The sequence below is a fragment of the Alligator sinensis genome, unplaced genomic scaffold (assembly GCF_000455745.1).
Source record: "Alligator sinensis unplaced genomic scaffold, ASM45574v1 scaffold69_1, whole genome shotgun sequence".
NCBI lineage: Eukaryota > Metazoa > Chordata > Crocodylia > Alligatoridae > Alligator > Alligator sinensis.
In genome coordinates this window covers 5,432-26,357 of record NW_005842443.1, presented here as the reverse complement: position 1 = coordinate 26,357, position 20,926 = coordinate 5,432, and the positions used below count along the sequence as shown (strand labels likewise).

Below are 20,926 nucleotides of genomic sequence, written 5' to 3'. Positions count from 1 at the left end.
TACGCGACCGTTCCCCTTAACCGCCCCCCCGCGCTCCCCCCGCCACTACCTGAGCGCCGCGCCGGGCTCCGCTGCACCCACCGGATTCGGGTTTCCCGCGCGCGCGCCGGCAGCACCGCGCATGCGCCGAGGCCGAGCTCGGCGGACATTCTGACCGAGCCGCACACGTGGGAGCGCGGGGTGGCAGCGCCCCCTGGCGGGGGAGTCTCGCTCTGCCCCGCACCCACGGGGGAGAAGAGGCCCAGCCCACTCAGGACTGCATGCACTGGCAGGACACGCCTGCCCATGCTTTCAGTATTAAGTACGAATGAACATAAAAATAATGCCTATATTCGTAATAAATAATGATCTAGAAAAATAATACACTAATATAAAAAAAGTCATAATAATTGCAATCATGATCATAATAATAACAACTAGAATAAAATTGTTTCTGATGGAAACTTTCCAAAGAAAAGGAAATTCCATGAATCAACATTTAATTTCTCCCAGATGCCTCTTGGGAAAAAGGAGAAAGCCAGATTCCTATTTATTTATTTATGGGGGTGGGGAGTTACACACTGAAACGGGGTGTCCCAGATGAAAAATGTCCTAAAATACTGGGAAGTTACATTTTTAATTTTCTTTTGCGAGCATTTTCGACTACAAAATACCAACCTGGGTTCTGCAAGGTCTCAAATGGGTGCGCAAAACCAGAGCCCTGCAAAATGTTTAACGTAAAACAGCCACGTTTCAAACAGGCTCTTTTTGGAGCACTGCTCCATTTCTGCCGTAGTCCCCCCTCCCAGCACTATTTCCCTCTACAGTTTCCTGTTTCAAACCATTAAAAATCTCACACAATGCACCTTGGGCTGAAAAAAGCCATGTTTCTTCTTGGTTTCAATACACCTATTTATTTATTTGTGCGGTATGCTTGAGGAAAATAGATTCAGCTTTTAAACATTATTTTACTTAGAAATTATAGAAATGTAGGACTGCCATGAACCTAAAGAGATGTGGTCCATCCTCCTATTCTTTGGGTCAGGTTCAAATATAGCTAACTATCCCTTGTAGATGTTTATCAGCCTGCTTTTAAAAGCTTCCACATAATCATGTCACAAAAAATTACTCTACAACCTCCGTAGGCAACCTGTTTCAGCTTGCCTATCTCCTTTGGTAGATTCCTCACCATGTTTAAAACTTTCCTTGCTGCTAAATTAAGCTGGTCAACACTTGTACTGCCCTCAGTGGCCATGGAGAACAACGGTCATGTTTTCTGTAAGAACCTTTTCCATATTTGAAGACATATTCATCCCTCCCCCATTTATTTTTCTTCTTAAACAAACCCAGTTCTTTCAGCCTTTCTTTGCAAGTTGTTTTCTACACTTCTTATCCTTATTGTCCACCTTACTGTTCTCTTCAGTGTATCTAGGTCTATTTCTAGTGTGTAGTGCCATATCTACATACCAGAAGCCTCGGGCTTCTTTACTATTCATTCCACCCAGGAAGAGCACACCAACTGCAGATGCTTCCTCGGTCTGACAAAGGGTATTTATACCCAAAATCTTGCAAAGAAGAATTTTCCTAAGTATTTGAGTTGGTCTAATAAAAGATATCAGATTTACCCAAGGAACCTCGTCTGCTGATGTCCTTAGACCAACACCGCTACAACCTATGCCCCTGTAAATCTAAATACAGTACTCCAACCAAGGCCTCTCCAGTTTCAGTGGTATGGATGGATTAACATATTGTTCCATAACTAATAGACTTGCTTCCAGGCTAAAGGACAGATTTACTGTTGTGCCCTGACCTCCTTATTCCTCTCATGTAATGTAAAGGGGGCAGTACCAACTTGTCATGAAATATTTCTGATGTAAGGTGGTTTGCAGATGTTTGAGCTGTTTTCTACCCCTCTTAGAGTTCCCCAGCTTGTACTGCCTCCCTTAGAAAGTGATCTTCAGCCTCTGCAGGTCCATGGGCAACAACACTGAACAAGTCATGCATTTTTAGCCAACTTCATACTTTGTTCTCCCTTGTCATTTTAAACAAACACAACTGTGGAAAGCAAAATGTCCTTTGTCTGACACCAGAAGGCCATAAGTGGAGTACTGCTGCTCTAGTCAGATCCTATGAAATCTTCTAAATATAACGCAAGACTGTTAGCAAATTAAAACCTAGGATTCCAGACTAGCCCAGGGATTGACTTGACACCTCGTTCGATGAGTGACAGAAATACTTTATTTTACTACAAGTCAAGTGAGCCCAAACCAGTCCAGTAATTAGCTATAAGGTGATGATTTCGCACCGAACAGGTGACGAAGAGGCGGTCTGTTTCTCTTCAACTTCTCAAGTGAGGCGGGCACATCAGCAACTGGTATAAAATAAATTATTCACTCTTGAAGCACATGCACTGTTTGCTGTTTTACTGCCTTTTTATATCCTTAGCTCAGCATCTGCAAAGCATTCATTTAGTTGTGTAAATCAAGAGAGAGTCCCAAGCAGCAATTGGCAGGAAAATCCTGTTAATCAACCTGCTCATTATTGGTTATCAGAAATTTCTAATTTGAATGCGTTACCTTCTTCACTGACAAGAGGTTATCCAGTTTGGAACATATCAAGAAACTGATTAACAACCAGGAAAACCATGCGTGTCCTTGGAAAACAAGGTAAATCATGAGAGAAGAACAAAAACATAACTAAATCAGGAGGAGACACCTATCACATATGGAGAATGCCTCTTCCTGCACATAAACACAAGTTAATCACAAAAGAAATCTTTACCATACTAATTAATCAAGAAAAGGCATTTCACACCGTTACACATCAGACAACTAGGAGCCTGCCTGAAATTGTTCTGAAAATAGCAAGATAAGATGGAAGAGATACTTGTTATTCCTTCTCAGGTGGCCTAGCCATGAACTCGGATCCTCTTGCATTATGCAGTTAGCATCAGTATTCTGTATTTTAACTTTTGCGAGTAGGCCCGAGCTTAACGTGAGTTTCAGTCATCAAAGACATAAAAAAACCTGTTAAACAGGATCACCTGAGTCTAGGCAGCCTGTTAAAGCAGCAGTTTGTCTTCGTTCACAAATGGATACGGCAATAAAACAATACCAAATTGGAGGGGGGTGGGAGTGGAATTGTTTATCATCATGCATCTGATACCCTTTAACTACAAACAATATTTGCATTTAAAATCTCCATCTTGACAAATATATTGCCAATCTCCAGGAGTTTGTCCCACAGGAGATTAATTCACTTGCACACTGTGCGGGCCGGGAGCGACCCGAGCCCTTTTCCGTGCTGCACGTGGGCTGTGGCCAGCAGCCTGGGCACACCAGGTCGGAGAGGGAAGGCCGTCAAGCTGGAATTAGGCACAAATGCTTAGCGGTAGTTTAAAAGATTGTTTACTTACACTGAGATGGCAGTGGTGTAGGCTGGAAAACTTGTTTGAGTTGCGGTTACACACACAGACAGTCTTGTGGAGGTTGCTAGGCTCCACAGAACAGAGCTCCGGATGCTCTGGGTGAACGAGCCACCAAAATCAGAATCATAGGTACGTCTTATAAAAGTCACGCTCAAAGATGGGAAGAGGTGGGCGATGGATAGGCCAATCGTTAGCCGCCACGTGTGAATAATTTAGAACTAGCCAATAGCGGGGAACAAATTTACATACCGGTGGCGGGGAACTCTTTTGCACCATGCATTCCTCTTGCAACTTGAGCAATGCACTCTGCAAAAGAAGCTGCAGAAAAGGCGGGAAACTCGTCCCTGCCCTGGGGTTTTCCTCTGCAACAGGACACTCTCCCGTGCAATGAAGCTGCAACTTGGCGGGGATAATTCTGGTGCCGAAGCACACACAAAATCATGCCTTTGGGTCATGACACACACCATATGCTTTCCCCCCTCCAATCAGACCTCCAGAATTGGGGGTACTAAGTGAAGAAGCTAATTTTTCATTGCTGACAGATGCACAAAAGAAATAGAAGGCATACACCGTTGCAAGGTGACTGTTATGCTTCTCCCTCTGCCAGCCTCAGGGAGGGAGGAGATGGAGTCAACTCCTCTTAGGGTCAGAGCTAGTACCAGCCACAGCTACAGCCACAGCCAGTGGAGTCGGGATCTGTGATCAGCATTCAGCCATGACTGGAATATATATAAATTTAATTCTGCCTTCCCAAAACAAGGTTCATGTCTTACAGGGGAAGGAGGTGGGGTGGACTGTGGTACATGAGAAAAATATGCTGTGCACCATGCTGTTGTCCATACACGATTCCTTTACCAGACAAAGCTTGACAAACATCCTGCCTTAGCTACAGGTGGCTTAATATTGTATTGGGATCCCTGGTTGGAGCACCATGTGTCCCAGCATGAGACTGAGACCTCTCCTACTCCCCATGTGGCAGAGAAGTAGGATGATGTTCAGAATAGGGCCATGTTGGAAATCTATAGAGCTGCCTTATAAATTTTTCTCTGCCACAGATTAGCTAGGGCCACAGGCATGTTACTTCACTTCTAGTTCATTATTTATAAATACAGAGATTTTACTCAACTACCTCACTTCATTGCTTTGTGGTTTAATTATTATGACTATGAAGCAATACTGAACTGCAGAGGTGTGAAATGTTAATCTGACATCATGGAAATCTCACAAAACCATTGACAGATGTAAAGATGTGCCTGTAGTACAATGCCAACAAAGGAGTTCCTCCTGGGCTTTTATGCCACTGTTGAATAGACACTGAAGACCCATCCACCCTAAATATGTAACATGATATATGTGGTCAAAGAGAGATTGATCATCCTCAATCTGCAACTGCCCCCTCTCCACTGCTCCTTGTGCCTTCCCAAGACCAGGATGGTCCAGTCCTCCCAATCCCAGGAAAATTGAAGCAGTGGGGCAAATTGAAGCAGCACCTGCCTGTTCTTTACATTAGGGACTCCAGTGTAAGAATCAGGCAGGGGGCTGCGCTGTTCCTTGCTGCTCAGTTCCCAGTGCCTGGCAGCCCAGTGGAGGGAGTGGTGTTGCAAAGCCCCTGCCAGCCTCTCATACTGGGAGCTTCAGTGTTAGAAAGCAGGTGAGCAGCAGTTGGTGGCTGTTTCTTCCCTCCACTCTGCTCCTGGTCTACAGGACTCTGAAAGCAGTTGCCCTTCCCTCTTCTTCAGATAAGTGATACTGATCTCAGGAAGGCAAGGAAGCCTTTCCCCAAGCTCCCAAAACCAGGGCAAAGTGTGCAGATGTTCAGCCTCCCAGGAGAAACTCTCTCAGAAAGGAATTCAACCCTGGTTATTCCCCAGCTATTTTTCTCCCAGAGCTGCCATGGTTTGCGTTTGGTGAAATAACTTGAATGCCTGCCCACTTGTAGTTTCAACCAGAACTGTGATTCCACCAGGAGAAACTGAATGTCTGTACCCAGCCATTGCTATAATCTGAATGTACAAGATTACACAGGGAAGGGCAATGTTTAACACTGCTTTTATTCCGTATGTCCGTCATTAAGGTGGTGAGGCCTTTCAGTCAGCACTAAACAGTATTTTTGTACAGCATTTATTCTGAAACACATTTCTGGCTGAAAAGAGAATTTTGGCAGTGCAACCTAAAAAGGACAAGAGTGAAGACAATGTATCCAGTTTTAAACACTGTTCTAGGCATTCTGTTGCTGCGTTCAAACAAATGCTTTTAGCTCATGTCCTGGGACACGCAGGACAGATGTTTAAAACAGCTGTGTCCCAACAAAAATGAATCTGTTCCTCCTGCTCTCTGGTGCTGTTCCTTCCCTCCCCCTGCTGAGCTGAAACCAGAGCTCCGAGACAGCTGAGCATGCCAGAGCCAGGACAGAACAGTGTGTCCTGTTTTGCAACCAGGGAAATATGGGATTTTATTTTTTGCCACCTTTAAGGACATCATCTCTGTAAATCAGTGTAGATAAAGCATCTGACACAAAGCAAATACGGTAACAGGACTCTTGCTTCAATTTATTTTGGAGTCTTATCACTGGATTGCTGAATTCAGTGAAGTAAGGTTTTACACACCCACGCTATCAATTAGAGCACTTACCAAGAGCTCAGAATTCACACAATTGTCCTACATCATTATGCTAGCACTGCTTTTTTGGTTTCAGAATATTTCACTGGATATTGGCTTCTTCATCTCCACAGTATCATATCCATCCCTGGGTACTACAGGTTGTTATTTCTGACCAAGGTGATACTGGTGTCAGGCTAAGGTTGAGCTTCAAAAAGCCAAAAATTTTGGAGTTAGAAATTCAGCCTCTTATGTTAGACAGCTGACACTCCTATAAAAGGAATGCAATCAATATTGCTACCTTTAGAGGAATACTTTCCCTGGTACAGGCTTCCCTCGCTTTATGCTGTACATGCATTCCTGGAAAACGGCGCATAACTCAAATTCACATAGAGGGAACCCATTTTACAATGTAACAAATAGGGACACGTTCCAAGACCTGAACTGCACAGACCCCCAGACCCATTTCTACCACTTTTACAAGACAATTTTGGTACTCCCCAACAGCGGACAGTACACACAAGCACAGGGTGGTGGTGAATGTTACCGTCATGGGTACGGCAACTATGGAAATGTGTCGCAGACAACAAGTGAGGAGCACAGATCCACACAGGAGACTATATTTTGGTGCGTATCACTCCCACAATGCACCGCACAAAGCAGCTGACTGCGGGCTTCCACCACACTGGTTGCAAAAGAGTGGATTTACCTCGCATATAATAAATTTTTGGTATAGAGAGGGTCATTGCATAAGAGCAAATTTGCACATACAGAACCATCATAAAGCGAGAGAAATCTGTAGTACAAATACCAGATGCTCAACAGAAATTGACCCAGTGGCAACCCGGGTAAAATAATTCCCTCACCTCCTAAATGAAAAAAAGAACAAGAACAAAACAACAACAAAAAACAAGCAACCTTCTCCCCCGTAACCTCCACCACCCAAAACCCCCCCACCCCCCCAAACCAAACCAACGTAAGAAAACCGAGGGTGCCAGAATGTCAATATCTACATAAGTTTGAGAAAAGGTTTGAATGGAAGTTTTGAAGGAAAGGTAAGTATTGATGACTGGCTACTGAAAGGAGGAAAACTCAGATTCCTCAAAAAATTAGTATTTAAAATAAAGCCAGGATCATTTGAGCCATTATGCATAGCTTTTATTTAAAGCAAAAATTTGCATTTGACCAGTTACAAGTTTTGATCTCACAGAAAACCAGATTTTTTTAATACAAAAAATACATCTATTTACTTTAACAAGTAAATAAAAACATTTCAATTTACTAATTTTTTTCAAAGTTTAATGTACAGTATAAAGTTCTTATTTTCAATATAGATATGTTATATTTTACCAGTCATCTATAATAAAGTCAACTACAGAAGCAATTGATGAACAGAGGTAATAAATTAACAATAAAGACATCAGCTTGAAAAAGTGCACACCAATTAATGGAAAATATAAGTTTTTAAAACTTGTAAGAACATTTTTACATTACAGCCATCTTTTCAAATTAAGCATTAGCCATTATAAGCATAAGAGTATTGCTTTATCCCTATTAGTATAATACTAGATCAGGTATATGTTAGTTTTCAGACAATACTCTTAACTTAGACTAGGTGAAGTACAACTTGGGAATACAACCCTATTTAAAATGAGACAGTAACACTGTGGAAGCCAATGGTTTTAATTTTATAAAAATACATTTAATAAAACCTAGTTCTAAAGATGTTTTCATGATTATTTTGAAAGTTTCAATTCAAAGATTGGAAGTCTTTATTGGAACAGGTTGTATTTAGACCACTATTCAAATGACAAGCATCATGGAGATACGTTGTATATGCCACGTCTCTTCTGGTGACTGCTCAACTGCCAAGGTGGTGGGGAATGCAATGATCACACCATCATTACACCCATGTTTCTTTCCTCTCAGCACCATTAAAAAGTCTGAACAGTGTTTGGCAGATTGTGCCAATTGTGCTTAAGCAGTAGAACCTGACTAGAAACAAAAAATCAGGTGAACCTGACTAGAAACAAAAAAAATGATTCCATCTTTTTTTGCCCAGGACAAAACGTTTCAAATTGAAAAAATAATTAAATCAGATTTACAATTTTTAATCTTTATGAACTCACTGGTTGTAAATATAATGGGAAAGGAAAATGTTTACTTTAACTCGACAGTGAGCTTCCAATAAAGATTAGAGATTTCATTAAAATAATGTAGCAGTCCACTGTAACCATACAGCATACTTTTTGAGAGGCAAGGGTTTTTGTGGGTCACGTATTTTGTTGGATCAGCTACGAGGCTGTGAGAAATGTTTAGGTACAAGGCACACTTCTTCAGGTCTCCCAAAGACACCCTTTTCAGGGTGACCTGAAAAATGTTGTACCCAAAAGCTTGTCTAAATCTCTCCCAGCCACACTGTTAGTCCAATAAAGGCACTATTTACAAAAACCGTTTCCTCTTGAATATTTTCTAGATCATCGTGGTTCAAACAGCACTCCTTTATTATTTTCATTTTTAAGGGAAGCCAGATCAAAAGACTCTAATTACAGCACTGTTTCACATCAGCCTGAAAGAAAACCTGGTACTTTCACAATGAACTCAACATTTGATATTACAACAATAATTTTTGGGGGGGGAATTTAAGATACATACGTAAAAGGCATTTGTCCACATCACAAAACCACTACACAATTTAATCTGATTGGTAAATTTTGCTCAAGGAGCAGGTCTATCTAGTACTGAATTCCTGTTTCAGGTCAGGATTGAAATGCACTAGCAATGCTATGCAACTAACCTTACACAGCATATGCCAAGACTATGTCTGTAAGTAGTTGGGCACTACATGTAATTTTTTTGAATGCTACTGGGTACCTGCAAATCTCACCGGCTTTGACAGGAACTAGGAGTATTTCATACTTGTCAAGGTAAGACTCTTACTGTACTATCAAAAAGGTGCTATCAAAGAGGATAACATATGAATCTAATGGTTATGGTTTGATCACATACAACACTGGGTTTATCTTTCAACCATTATCAGCAAGGGCAATACTGAAATTTACAATGTTTATTCTGAAGGAGAAATCAAAGATGGTACTTTTAATGCCACTGTCTTCATTTTGCAGGAACAAACAAATTTAACGATCAATGAGATAGTACAAAATCAAAAGAAAGCTGAACAACTTTGTACAAAATGACTGCGATTCCATAGAAGTAATAAAAATATCTGCAGATTTAATTACAAATACATTTACATTTTAAAACAAAAACATTTAAATTTAAGTATGTCTGGGGTTGCTCAACACTGACAGTGTTCCTTTAAAAATAAAGTTAAAGTTACACAGTAAAGTACCTGCCATCTCTGTGGGAACATTTGAGTGCATAGAATATATACATTTTACATTGGGTTTGTGGTACATAATATATCTAAATTACTCAAACATAAAATGAAAACAATATTTACAGTATTTACTGTACAATATAGTAGAGACTGAGCAAATGTCTACTGAGTCCAATACTAAGTACTGCTGATTTCATGCATTTGTTCCACAACTTGTCCTAAGATTTCATCAACTACATCAACGTCATAATTTACTTCCTTTAAATCTAGATCAGGCATAATTGTAGCCAACAAATGTCCAACATTTACTCGAAGGGATCGCAGTTTCAGGCTGTAAGGAAAGAATATTGATCATATTAGAGAAGCTTCTATATGCATAGTGCAGATAATTCTGAATTTGCAAAATAAATTAATGTTTTAAATAATTAATTTAGAATGATGCCCGCAGTAAACTGCAGTTCTCACAATTATGCTATCCAACTGATAACCAAAGGTTCTATATATCTGACTTAAAAGAAGATGAGCCAATATAAAATGTAATATAGCTTAAAGTTCCCTATCCCTAGTGGCTAAGACCAATATTTTAGGGTTTGAGTATCACAGCTCCTGATCTGGAGGTTTGTATGATTATTAAATTTTAAATGAAAGCAGTACCTAGTTTCATCAGGGGATCTGGGGTGCACTCCTACCCCCTTGATTCCTGCTCCACTGAAAGGTCAAAAAAATTGGCCAGCAGGGACAGCCACATACCTACTGAGGTGGAGCTAAGAAAGTCAACTGACTTCATGGCTCATTATTATCTACTTGATTTCTGCTAATATCTCTACTTTATAGGCATTGCAACCCTTGATCTTCCTCTAAGCTAGCCTTTCTTTTACAATTACCCTGTCTGTTATCTATTCCCAGTAATATTTCTCACCTCACCACCCAGTACATCCAGTAAAAGTGTGCTGCTATCTAGGAACCTGTAGTGGGTGGTTTTGTTTCTAGGGGATTTGAACCTACAACATATCAGAGACAAGGAGGGGAGGGGCAGGGCTAAAAGCAGGCTGAGCTGTGGAGCAGCACAGTAGTCAGTGGCAGGAGGGAGTTGGAAAAGTAAAGCAAAGAAATAAGTTATTAGTCACCCTTTTTTGGGTTATTCATTGCAACAGATGATAAGGCTGTGTGAGGTTAACCTAGTAATACAATCAGGTTGGCATGAAGCCAGACTTCGGCAGACCCAGAGGGGTTGGACTCCCCAGGTAAGGGAGTTGCCAGTGGCTGAAGTAAGTCCTCCCCTAACTTCAGTTCTTGTATATTGAGGATGAAGGCCAGCTGGGGGCATGTTGTAGGGAGGGGGTGGTCTGTGCAGAAAAGGAAATGTTGAAGAGAAGGGGAGCTTAGACAATAGAGGGGTGGGGATTGAGAAGGTACTAGGGCATTATGGGGGCAGAGAGGTGTGAAGGGCAGATAGGGTTTGAATGCAAAAACAATTGTGTAGGAGGGAGGCCTCCAAGGGGTATGATGGTTTACAGTGAGGTTTGAAAGGAGAGCATCATCCATTTTCTAGTAAATTTTCTATTCAAAGTATTCAAGAAAGTTTTGTCTGTTTATGGATTAACTTGTACTCTCCAGGGTCAGGAGAAGGCTCAGTGGGATGCGAGGAAGATGGTCAAGAGTCTAGGGGCTGAGGCATGATGGAGATGAGTTTGTGCTGGGTGTGGGTGGTGGTATCTGACAGGGCTTGGGGCACAATGGGATGTTGCTGATCATGGTGTATGTGGGATACCAGCAGACAGAGTTAAGCAACAAGGGGGCATCTGAGACGATAGGGATAATCCATAAGGGGCACTTTGGGGCCATGAGGGAGTGTTTGAGGGACCTACACGTAGGGGTGCAGGGAGCAGGTCCGTCCATGGCCAGACGGCAGGTAACGACTGACACCAGGTGCCTGTCCTATCCTGAAGATAGCAATTCCTCTCCCAATTTTGTTTGGATCATAAACTGAACATAGGTCTCTAGGCCCCTAGCACATCAGTAAAGCTTCTAGATTCTTTTTAACTGGAGAAAAATAGATCTTGTGTCATGGGATGATACACTACAACACCTGCATCCCCTTTTCCAAAGCCCTAGCTCTGTCCATGAGTTCCATCCTTCTCACTAAACATAACATTGGAATAACAGAGACTTGGTGGAATAGCTCGCACGACTGGAACAGTATCACAGATAGGTATAAACTGTTCCAGAAGGACAAGCAGGGCAGAGGAGGAGGAGGAGTTGCACTTTATGTAAAAGAGCTGTATGATTGCTCAGAGCTCCAGTATGAAACTGGAGACAGGCTTGTTGAAAGTCTCTGGGTTAGTGTCTGAGGGTAGAGCAACAAGGGTAATGCCGTGGTGAGTGTATGCTACAGACCAACAGACCAGGTGGATGATGTTTTCTTCGAACAGCTAGCGCAAACGTCCCATTCACAGGTCCTGGTTCTAATGGGGGACTGCAATCACCCTCATATCTGCTGGAAGGGCAATACAGCAGTGCACAAGCAATCCGGGAAGTTTTTGGAGAGTGCTGGGGGACAACTTCCTGGTGCAAGTGTTGGAGGCCAACTAGGGGCTGTGCTCTTCTTGCCTGCTGCTCACAAACAGGGAAGAATTGGTGGGGAATGCAGTAGTGGATGGGAACATGGGCAGCAGTGACCCTGAGATGATTCAGTTGATGATCCTGAGGAAAGGAAGGAAGGACAACAGCAGAATATGGACCCTGGACTTCAGAAAAGCAATTTGGACTCACTGATGGCCCAACTGAGGGGGAAAGCAGTTTAGGCGAGCTGGTTGTATTTTAAAGAAACCTTACTGAGGGCACAGGAACAAACCATCCTGATGTGTAGGAAGACTAGCAAATATGGCAGAAGACCAGCTTGGTTTAGCAGGGATCTATTCAGGGAGCTAACAAACAAATGGAAGCTTACAAGAAGTGGAAACTTGGACAAATGGCTAGAAAGAAGCACACAGGGATGAAATCAGGAAGGCCAAAGAGCAAGTGAAGTTGCAGCTAGCAAGGGATGTGAAGAGTAACAAGAAGGGATTCTACAAGCATGTCAGCAACAAGAGGAAGAACAGGGAAAGTGTGGGTCCCTTACTGAATGGGGGAAGGCAACCCAGTGACAGAGGATGAGGAAAAGACTAAAGTACTCAATGCCTTTTTCAGCTTAGTCTTCACAGGCAAGGTCAGCTCCCAGCACATGGCAGCACAATTTGGAGAGTAGGTAAGCAGCCAACAGTGACCAAAGAATAGATTAGGGAGTATTTAGAAAAGCTGGATGTATAAAAGTCCATGGGGCCAAATGCAATGCACCCAAGAGTACAGAGGCAGCTGGCTGATTTGATTTCAGGGCTGCTGGCTATTATCTCTGAAAATTCATGGTGATTGGGAGAGGTCCTGGATAACTGGAAAAAGGCAAATATAGTGTCTATCTTTAAAAAAAAGAAGAAGGAGCATCTGGGAAACTAGAGACCAGTCAGCTTCTCCTCAGTTCGTGGAAAAAATCATTGAGCAGGCCACAAGGAGTCCATTCCTAAGCACTTGGAGAAGAAGGTGGTGGTGATTAGGAACAGTCTGCATGAATTCACCAAGGGAAAGTAATGCCTGGCCAACCTGATTGCCTTCCACAACGATATGATTGGCTCTGTGGATGTGGGGAAGAGCAATAGACATGATATACCTTGACTTTGGCAAGGATTTTGACATGGTCTCCCACAACATTCTCACCAGCAAGCTAAGGAAGTCTGGGTTGGATGAATGAACTGTAGGGTGGATACTAAAATGGCTGGATCATCAGACTCAAAGGGTAGTAATCAATGGCTTGATGTCTAATTGGCAGTCTGTGTCAAGTGGAGTGCCCCAGGGGTTGGTCCTGGGGCTGGTTTTATTCATTATCTTTACCAGCAACTTGGAAGATGGCATAGAGTGCACCCACAGCAAGTTTGCTGATGATACCAAGCTGGGGGAAGTAGTAGATATGCTGGAGGGTAGGGCTAGGATTCAGAGAGACCTTGACAAATTGGAGGACTGAACCAAAAGAAATCTCATGAGTTTCAGTAAGGACAAGTACAAAGTCCTGCACTTAAGACAAAACAATCCCATTCACCGGTACAGGCTGGGAACTGACTGGCTAAGCAACAGCTCTACACAAAAGGACCTGAGGGTTACAGCAGACAACAAGCTAAATATCAGTCAGCAATGTGACCTTGTTGTGAAGAAGGCTAACAGCATACTGGCCTGCATTATTAGGAGCATTGCCAGCAGACTGGGTGGGGGAAGCGATTCTTCCTCTATTCTGCACTGGTGAGGCCACATCTGGAGTACTTGTGTACAGTTTTGGGCCCCCACTACAGAAAGGATGAATTGGAGAGTCCAGTGGAGAGCAATGAAAATTGTTAGGGATCAGGGGCACATGGCTTCTGAGGAGAGGCGGAGGGAACTGGGCTTATTTAGTCTGAAAAAGTGAAGACTGAGAGGGGATTTGATAGCAGCCTTCAACCTCTCGGTTCCAAAGAGGATGGAGCTAGAGTGTGCTCAGTGGTGGCAGATGACAGAATAAAGAACAATGGCCTCAAGTTGCAACAAGGGAATTTAGGTTAGATATTAGGAAAAACTTGCTCACCAGGAGGGTAGTAAAGCACTGGAACAGCTTATCCAGAGCAGTTGTGATCTCTCTGTCCTTGGAGGTTTTTAGGACCTGGCTAGACAAAGCTTTGGCTGGGTTAATATAGATGGGGATGGTCCTGCTTTGAGCAGGGGGTTGGACTAGATGACCTCCTGAGGTCCCTTCCAACTCTAATTTTCTATGATTCTATGATAAAACAACCTTGAATAAAAAAGGCAAGAGGTTTTCTTTATTTGTTTGGATTGGCAAACTCAAACACTGGCAGAGACACTTCTCTCCAATTTTGCTAACAAAAAACAAACTGTGAGAGAAACACTTTAATTCTCCAGGGACAAAAGGAGATGAAAAAAAGGAGCAGCTAAGAGAAAGGTTTACTTTGTTCCAAAAGTACCTCAAAGAAGAGTTGTTCAACCTGTAACTGGATGGGGGCTGCATCCCATGCCAGCTGCAATACTGGGAGCCAAGGGCTCCTGGGCAGCCATGTGTGGCTCTGTGACATCTTGTGCCTCCTGCCTTCTGGGGCGGGCACAGAAAGCAGAGGTTGTAGGAGAGAAGGGAAGCCTGGAGTCCCTGATTGCTAGTGCAGCTCAAGCAACAGGGGGGAGCAGCAACTGGGTGGGAGCCTAGGGGGAGCAGATTAACCCCTCAGGGTGCATTTGGCCCATGGGCTACCAGTTGGACAGCCTGGCCTGAAATTAAAAGCAGAAGTGAATGTAAAGACATGAATCTATATGCTTTAGATGAGGGCAGCCTGGAGCCACATGGGTCACAGACCACAGGCTCAGCCCTGGGTATCCCTTGCTGCATGGGCTGCCCAGTGCCTCCCATCTCCTAGTAACATGTACCACATGGACTGCCCAGTGTGCCCCCATGGGGTACACAGCCCAGCATCCCCTCCTCCCCAGTACAGGCAGCCTGGCTCCCTCCACATGGTGTGTGCAGCCAAGAGGTGTAGGGGTTGCTGCATGTGTGGCATGCTTAGCTGGGAGAGGCGAATGGGACAGGGACACACTGGGCTGCCTGTACTGCAGAGCTGCCTGCATCACTCATGCAGGAGGGAGGGTGCTGGATAGCCCAGCTCCCCCTCTCTCCCACCCACATATATCACATGGGCAGCACTCCTCCCTCCCCCCTCAGTATAGCTCCCCATGTGTGGTCAAGGAAGGGGTTATGGCAAGCACAGTTGGGTGTTTGGGGGGGAGGGGGGGGGTCTAGCACCTAGCACCCTGCTTGCCATGCAAGCATCAGGGACAGCTCCACAGAACAGGCAGCCTAGCTCTCAGCACTGTGGCTGGGAGGGGGTTGCTGCATATAGATGGGGAAGGTGGAGACCTGGGCAGCCTGGCTTCCCCACCCTTACCCTACTGCGTATGCAGCCCAACACTGCTGCATCCCAGCTGCATGCATTACCCACTTTCAGTGTGGGCAGGCTCCCTTTTTTGCTGTACTGCTTGGGCAGTCCAGCTGTTTTCCATCTGCAGCAGCAGGAGCACCTGGGGAGGGGGAATGGCAGCCAGCTGGGAGCGTAAGGGCCACATGCTAATACTTCAGGGGCCACTAGTTGGACAGCCCTGCTTAGATGTACCTTTCTGTTTTATTTTATAAATTTTTTTTTAATTCACCCTTACCCTTCTGTGTCCTTTTCAAGCACCTTTTGCTTTCTTCTATATTCCTCTTCTTTTCTTGTTATTCCTTTTGTATGCCTTTTCTCTCTCTGCCTTTCCACCCCCCACAAGTTATTCCTGAATCAAGCACCCCTTCTTTTCTTTAGAGTACTTTCTTCTTGGAAACATTTCCTTTAGCACTGCCTGTAGTTGATAATCTAGCATGATCTGTGGATGGTTTCTGTCAAAACAAATACACTCCCTTGTCCAAATATATGCAAGTGCAGAAAAACTGGATGCCACTGGTAGCAAAATCAACTGCTGATTTAAGGAGCTACCACAGCTGAGGAAGCAGCAAGATCAGACCTGTAGCTCACACCCCACACTTGAAATGCAGCCCATAAAGACACGTCACATGGAAGGCAAGTCAACTAAAATATGTAAAAGATACATTCACTAGAGAGTACACGTAATCTATAAACAAATGAACAAAACTTCTTTAGATACCTCTCGATAGAAAACTTACAAGAAAATGGTTGATGCTCTCCTTTCCCTGTTGCAAAGCATTAAGTATTCTGTTAATCCTTCATTAATGCCGTGAAAGCAATGACTATTAATCAAACCTATTTTATTTGTGCTGCAAACATTTTTTTTGGATTAATTAGACAATGAGCTCGGCATGCAGGTGCTTTAATTCTTTTAATGTGGACCCTAGATAACAACTAATCTGAAAAAAATCTTTTAGAAGATGAAGTATGAATGTTAGGAGGGCAGCAGTGAAAAATTCAGAGAGGCTGAGAAGACCAGAAACGGGCTTGAAATAGGCAACTAATACCTTTCTTCATCGGAGTAATTTACATGATCTTCAACATTACTGGTTGTAGAATCACCTGCTTGTGCTACCGCTTGTGGAATTGAAGCTTTTAATTGTGCAATTTCTGTTTTAAGCTCCTCACACTGAAAGGCTATTTGAGTTTTCTCCATTGACAGCAGCTCAATCTGAAACACAAAAATCAAAATAGTCACTTTTAACTCCAAAGTCAAGATACAGCAATTTAAATCAAGGTGAATTAGGAAATGATTTAAATTTACTTGACTTCTAGAAGTAGCTTACTGAAACACTGAAAAACCCTTTAGTTATCTGTGCCATTACAAATTTAGATATACATTTAACTCCATTATATGTTTTATGAAATTTGTATTACTACTGATAACATTGTTAACGCTCCTATAGACAAAGAAAGGAAAAAAAGAAGAAAAGAAAAAGTCTTTATGTACCTGCAAACAAGCAGGTACATAAAACATTATGCACATATATTCTTCAAAAGAGACTCCTCAAACTCATGCTTGAGGTTAAATCATATATGAAAGTTTTTTATAATTGCATTTTTATACCACTAAAAATGTTATAAAATGTTGTCATTTCAAAACATAACTTCAGTAGTAACAATGAGAAGTTCACTTTTAATATGTTAACCTTTTTTTCTTTAATATGCATATAAACTAACATTAAAAAAAAATAAGAACCTAATATTTGTAGCCTAAATGTAATTTTAGGAGCCTAAAGGTGTGATTCTTCAGAAGCACCTATCTGATTTAGAAGGGAGGACAAGTTTAATTGGTTTCAAGCTTATGGATACTAACTGGTTGAGGTATTTTAGCTTCCGTAAAACAAATTAAACAGAGGAGAAACGGGTACTGGGTGCAGTCATGAAACAAGCTACTTTCTCAATTTTTTTGTTTGACTTTGTTGTTCACAGAAAAAGACTTCTCTTTTCAGCACAGACCAAGTTTCATAGTTAAGATTCTTACCTTTGTAAAATTTGACATTCTAGTACAGGCAGATGGCATCCACTTTAGCTATTTAAGACTAAGAAATATTGAGCAACAATTAAAGAATGTTTTCTTAGTCATTTTTATGCACTCTATATGAAGTGAAAGAAAACTATTATTGTTCCTAGAGTTGACTGAAACAAAGGAAGCGAATGTTCATTTTTCTTAAGGCAAAAAGGCAGAATGTGTTTACTCCTTCATGATATTGTGCAGTGGTTCTCAACCTATTTGCCACAGTGGACCACACTTGCAGCTCTCAATGTATTACGTGGGCCACATTCACACAACTTACTTCCTGTGTATCAGTTTAAAAAAATGTTTTAACAGGTTGTCACATGGGCCGCAGCAGTGTGCTGACTGGGCTGCATGTGGTCTGTGGGCTGAGAACCACTGACAAAGTGCAAAAACGTATCACCTAAAATGGACATAACACTTAAATACATTACACAAAATCCACCCTAATTCTGAATATACTTAAATAAAATTACTACTTGTAAAAAACGCAAATTGACAATACAGAGGGCAGCAAACGTATTTATACTTATCATAAGCAATGTATTTCCAAAACCGTGAAATCTCCTATGTGCTATTCTACTTATATGTTTCAAGCTTACTTTGCAGGGGAATCACTTCTATATGGATAACAGTAAAGTAAGTTTCTATCCAAATTCAATTATCTAGTTCCTTTACTAGTTGTGTCACTTAAACCTGTCTTTTATGTGATAAAATCATGAACATAATTCCTATGTTAGAGCCAATTTTTTAAATTTAACATTTTGAGAAGTATTAAAATAGGAACTGTAACATAGTAGTTGTTGTTCTGAGGCATTTGTTTGGGTGGTCGCTTGCTCACAGTCAATTTAGGTGTTCAAGCTGCTTGGGCCTCTGCACTCTGAGGCCAATACCAGAAACTGGCCTCCTGAAGCACAGGGTGCAATGGAGAAGGAATAACTCAAATTAGTGCTGGGTGGCAAAAAGCTCCAAGCAGTCGTCATTTTGACAGCACATGAGCTGGTCTGTTCAATAATCAGCTGAACTCAGTAGACCTGCCCAGGAAAACACCATGCGTAAACTATGCTCCCCTAGGCTGCTACAAAAAAACCAAACAAAAAAACCCCAAACTGTCCAGCACCTATATTTATACCCAATTGTTCATGCCAATATTTATCTGCCCCTTTGCTAAGATATCAATTTTACTTGTCCATTTGCCAAGTTCATACCTGGCCCCTTCGGTTTTTACTTTACTCCTAAACACTCCCTTTTTGTACCTCTCTCCTTGTTACTATGTTTTTATTTTTTCTATATCCCCTGTCAAGACATTTAGAGGTCTGTAACACCTGTTTTTTCTGAGCACTCTCAGAGCCTTAACATAACTAGAAGTCCCAAAGGAGTAAGAACATACTAAAGTAATGTGTGAATGGACACACAGACAGGTTTGGATATGTAAATAAACAATTTACAGCATACATGCAAATAACATATCTTGGGCCTATCAGCTAATAAATTAATCCAAATAACCTCGTCTGACTGTACCATTGGTAACCTAACCTTGATTTCCTAATATTTTCTTCCAATGGTATACAGTGTACTCCAGAGTACTGGTCTTTGCTCACTTGGTGACTCACTGATGGCTAGAGAGATCCTTGGGCAAACTCAATGAATGATGGAGGCTTTTAAAAACAAAACAAAACAAAACAAAACCACCTCACCCCCCCCTCCCATTGACATTTTTGACAAAATTACTCTCCCTTTCCATTAACTATATTAATGTGCATACCTCATTTTTGTATTGGTCCCTCTCAATACTGCATTTATCTAGTTGTCTGAAGACATCATCAAGTTGCACAGCAATTTCATCCACCTCACTTTTACTGTCACCATTAGTACATTTGCTGCATTCAGTTTTTAAGTTTTGCAGAGTATTGCACTGTTCCTTTAGATTTTCTATCTCTTTTAAGGCTTGTTGGTACAGAATAGCTATGCCTTCTGGACTATGTTCCTGGAAATGTTCAAGGAATGTGGTATTAGTCTCAGTTGATTGATGGCACATTTCCTTTTTCACATACTTATCATTCATTTCTACTATCTTCTGCTCCAGCATTTCCACCTGTTGGGCTAACATTTCACACTGTTTCCAGTAAGTTTCTTTTTCTTCATTTGTTAATTGCAACTGATTTTTTAGTTCATTTAATTTAATTCCAAGATCTGCAGAAGAGGTCTCAGAAACATTTGCAATTTCTTGAAGGTTTGGTCCAAGTCTGTCCATTTCTGATGCAGACAGCGGATTACCTGGGCTATCTTCCACTTCTTCCTTTTTAACAACTAAGTTTGGGATCTCAGTTTGTGTTGCTGCAGTCCAGTGTCCACATTTAGTCTCAGAAGTAACTGTACCACAAGGTTCCTTGACATCACAGCTTTCTTTGGGTATGCTCCCTTGATCCTCACTAATATGTTCAGTTTTTATTATCACTATATCAGAGTCTACTGCAGGCTTTGGAGTACTATTCTCCTCTAAAATGATGACATCTTCATCATCATCTTCAGCATGATTGTCAATTACTTGATTATGTAACCGTGGTGTCTTTGCAGTTATGGGTGTCAAACAACCAGAAGCCCTCCGTTTAAGACTGATGGGAAAAAGAGAAATAGTTTACTGTAACTTATTATATTATGCAAAATAATTTGTTTTCAAAGTTTTAAATTTCAAAATTTATGTGGACCATATTCATGAAATTATGTTGGGCTACACCGACTCTAGACAAAGTGGTTCTGTTTTCTAATTTAAAAAACTGGAGGCCAACTTTACGAGTTCTAAACCTCACATTTTAGAGTACTTTTGAAATTCAAAGACTGAATGAACTGAAACAGGACAGAGTGAGTAAAAGTGATTAATTCTGCCTGATGAAGGGTATTCGTATTTGAAAGCTTGCAAAGATGATTTTTTCCAACTATTTGGGTTGGTCTAATAAAAAATATCAGATTTACTTAAAGAACCTTGTCTGCCTAATTCTGCTCAACAATTCTGTTGTGACTGCTGGTTCTCCCTGGTACAATTAGGAAGAGACAACCTCTAAAACTATAGCTTATTTTCTAGCACTTCCAGGCAAGTCATACAGCAAATGCCTAATTTTGTATTCTTTGGGGCTAATTTAGTACATGCTGTTATCAGGGTCTCTGTGTAATTTGTAAACGTGGTAATCATTCGTTATATTAATCCAGTGGTGCTCAATCTTTTTGCCCAGTGGGTTGGATGGGTAGTGCCTGATCCCTCTGCAGGCCAGATCCAGCTGTTGGACCCAATCAGGTGCCTGGGGTGGGCACAGCAGGGCCACATCTGGTGACAAAGAGTGGGGAGGGGGGCAGCCCAGCTCCAATCCAACTGCATGGGGACAAGGGGCTTGGGTCCAGCCCCAACACAGCTACACAGGCGGCAGGGGGCATGCCTCAGCCCCAATCTGGCTGGGCAGGGGGAAGAGGGCATGGCCCGTCCCTGGAGC

General features: G+C 42.1%; 2 protein-coding genes across 2 annotated transcripts in view; both read right to left on the bottom strand.

Moving 5' to 3' along the window:
* CHAF1B (chromatin assembly factor 1 subunit B) overlaps nucleotides 1-74 on the bottom strand; it is a 26,739-nt gene extending 26,665 nt beyond the window's left edge. Inside the window, 1 exon segment of the mRNA XM_025212043.1 lies at nucleotides 50-74. The gene's annotated coding sequence lies outside the window, so the exon portion shown is untranslated.
* A 7,077-nt stretch (nucleotides 75-7,151) lies between these two features.
* The window catches only part of MORC3 (MORC family CW-type zinc finger 3), a gene marked incomplete at its 5' end in the record, with an annotated part of 18,004 nt that continues 4,229 nt past the window's right edge, over nucleotides 7,152-20,926 (bottom strand). Inside the window, 3 exons of the mRNA XM_006030394.3 lie at nucleotides 7,152-9,675; nucleotides 16,432-16,595; nucleotides 19,207-20,056. Of these exons, the coding sequence (XP_006030456.3) occupies nucleotides 9,522-9,675; nucleotides 16,432-16,595; nucleotides 19,207-20,056 (1,168 nt within the window). The remainder of the gene's footprint in view (nucleotides 9,676-16,431; nucleotides 16,596-19,206; nucleotides 20,057-20,926) is intronic.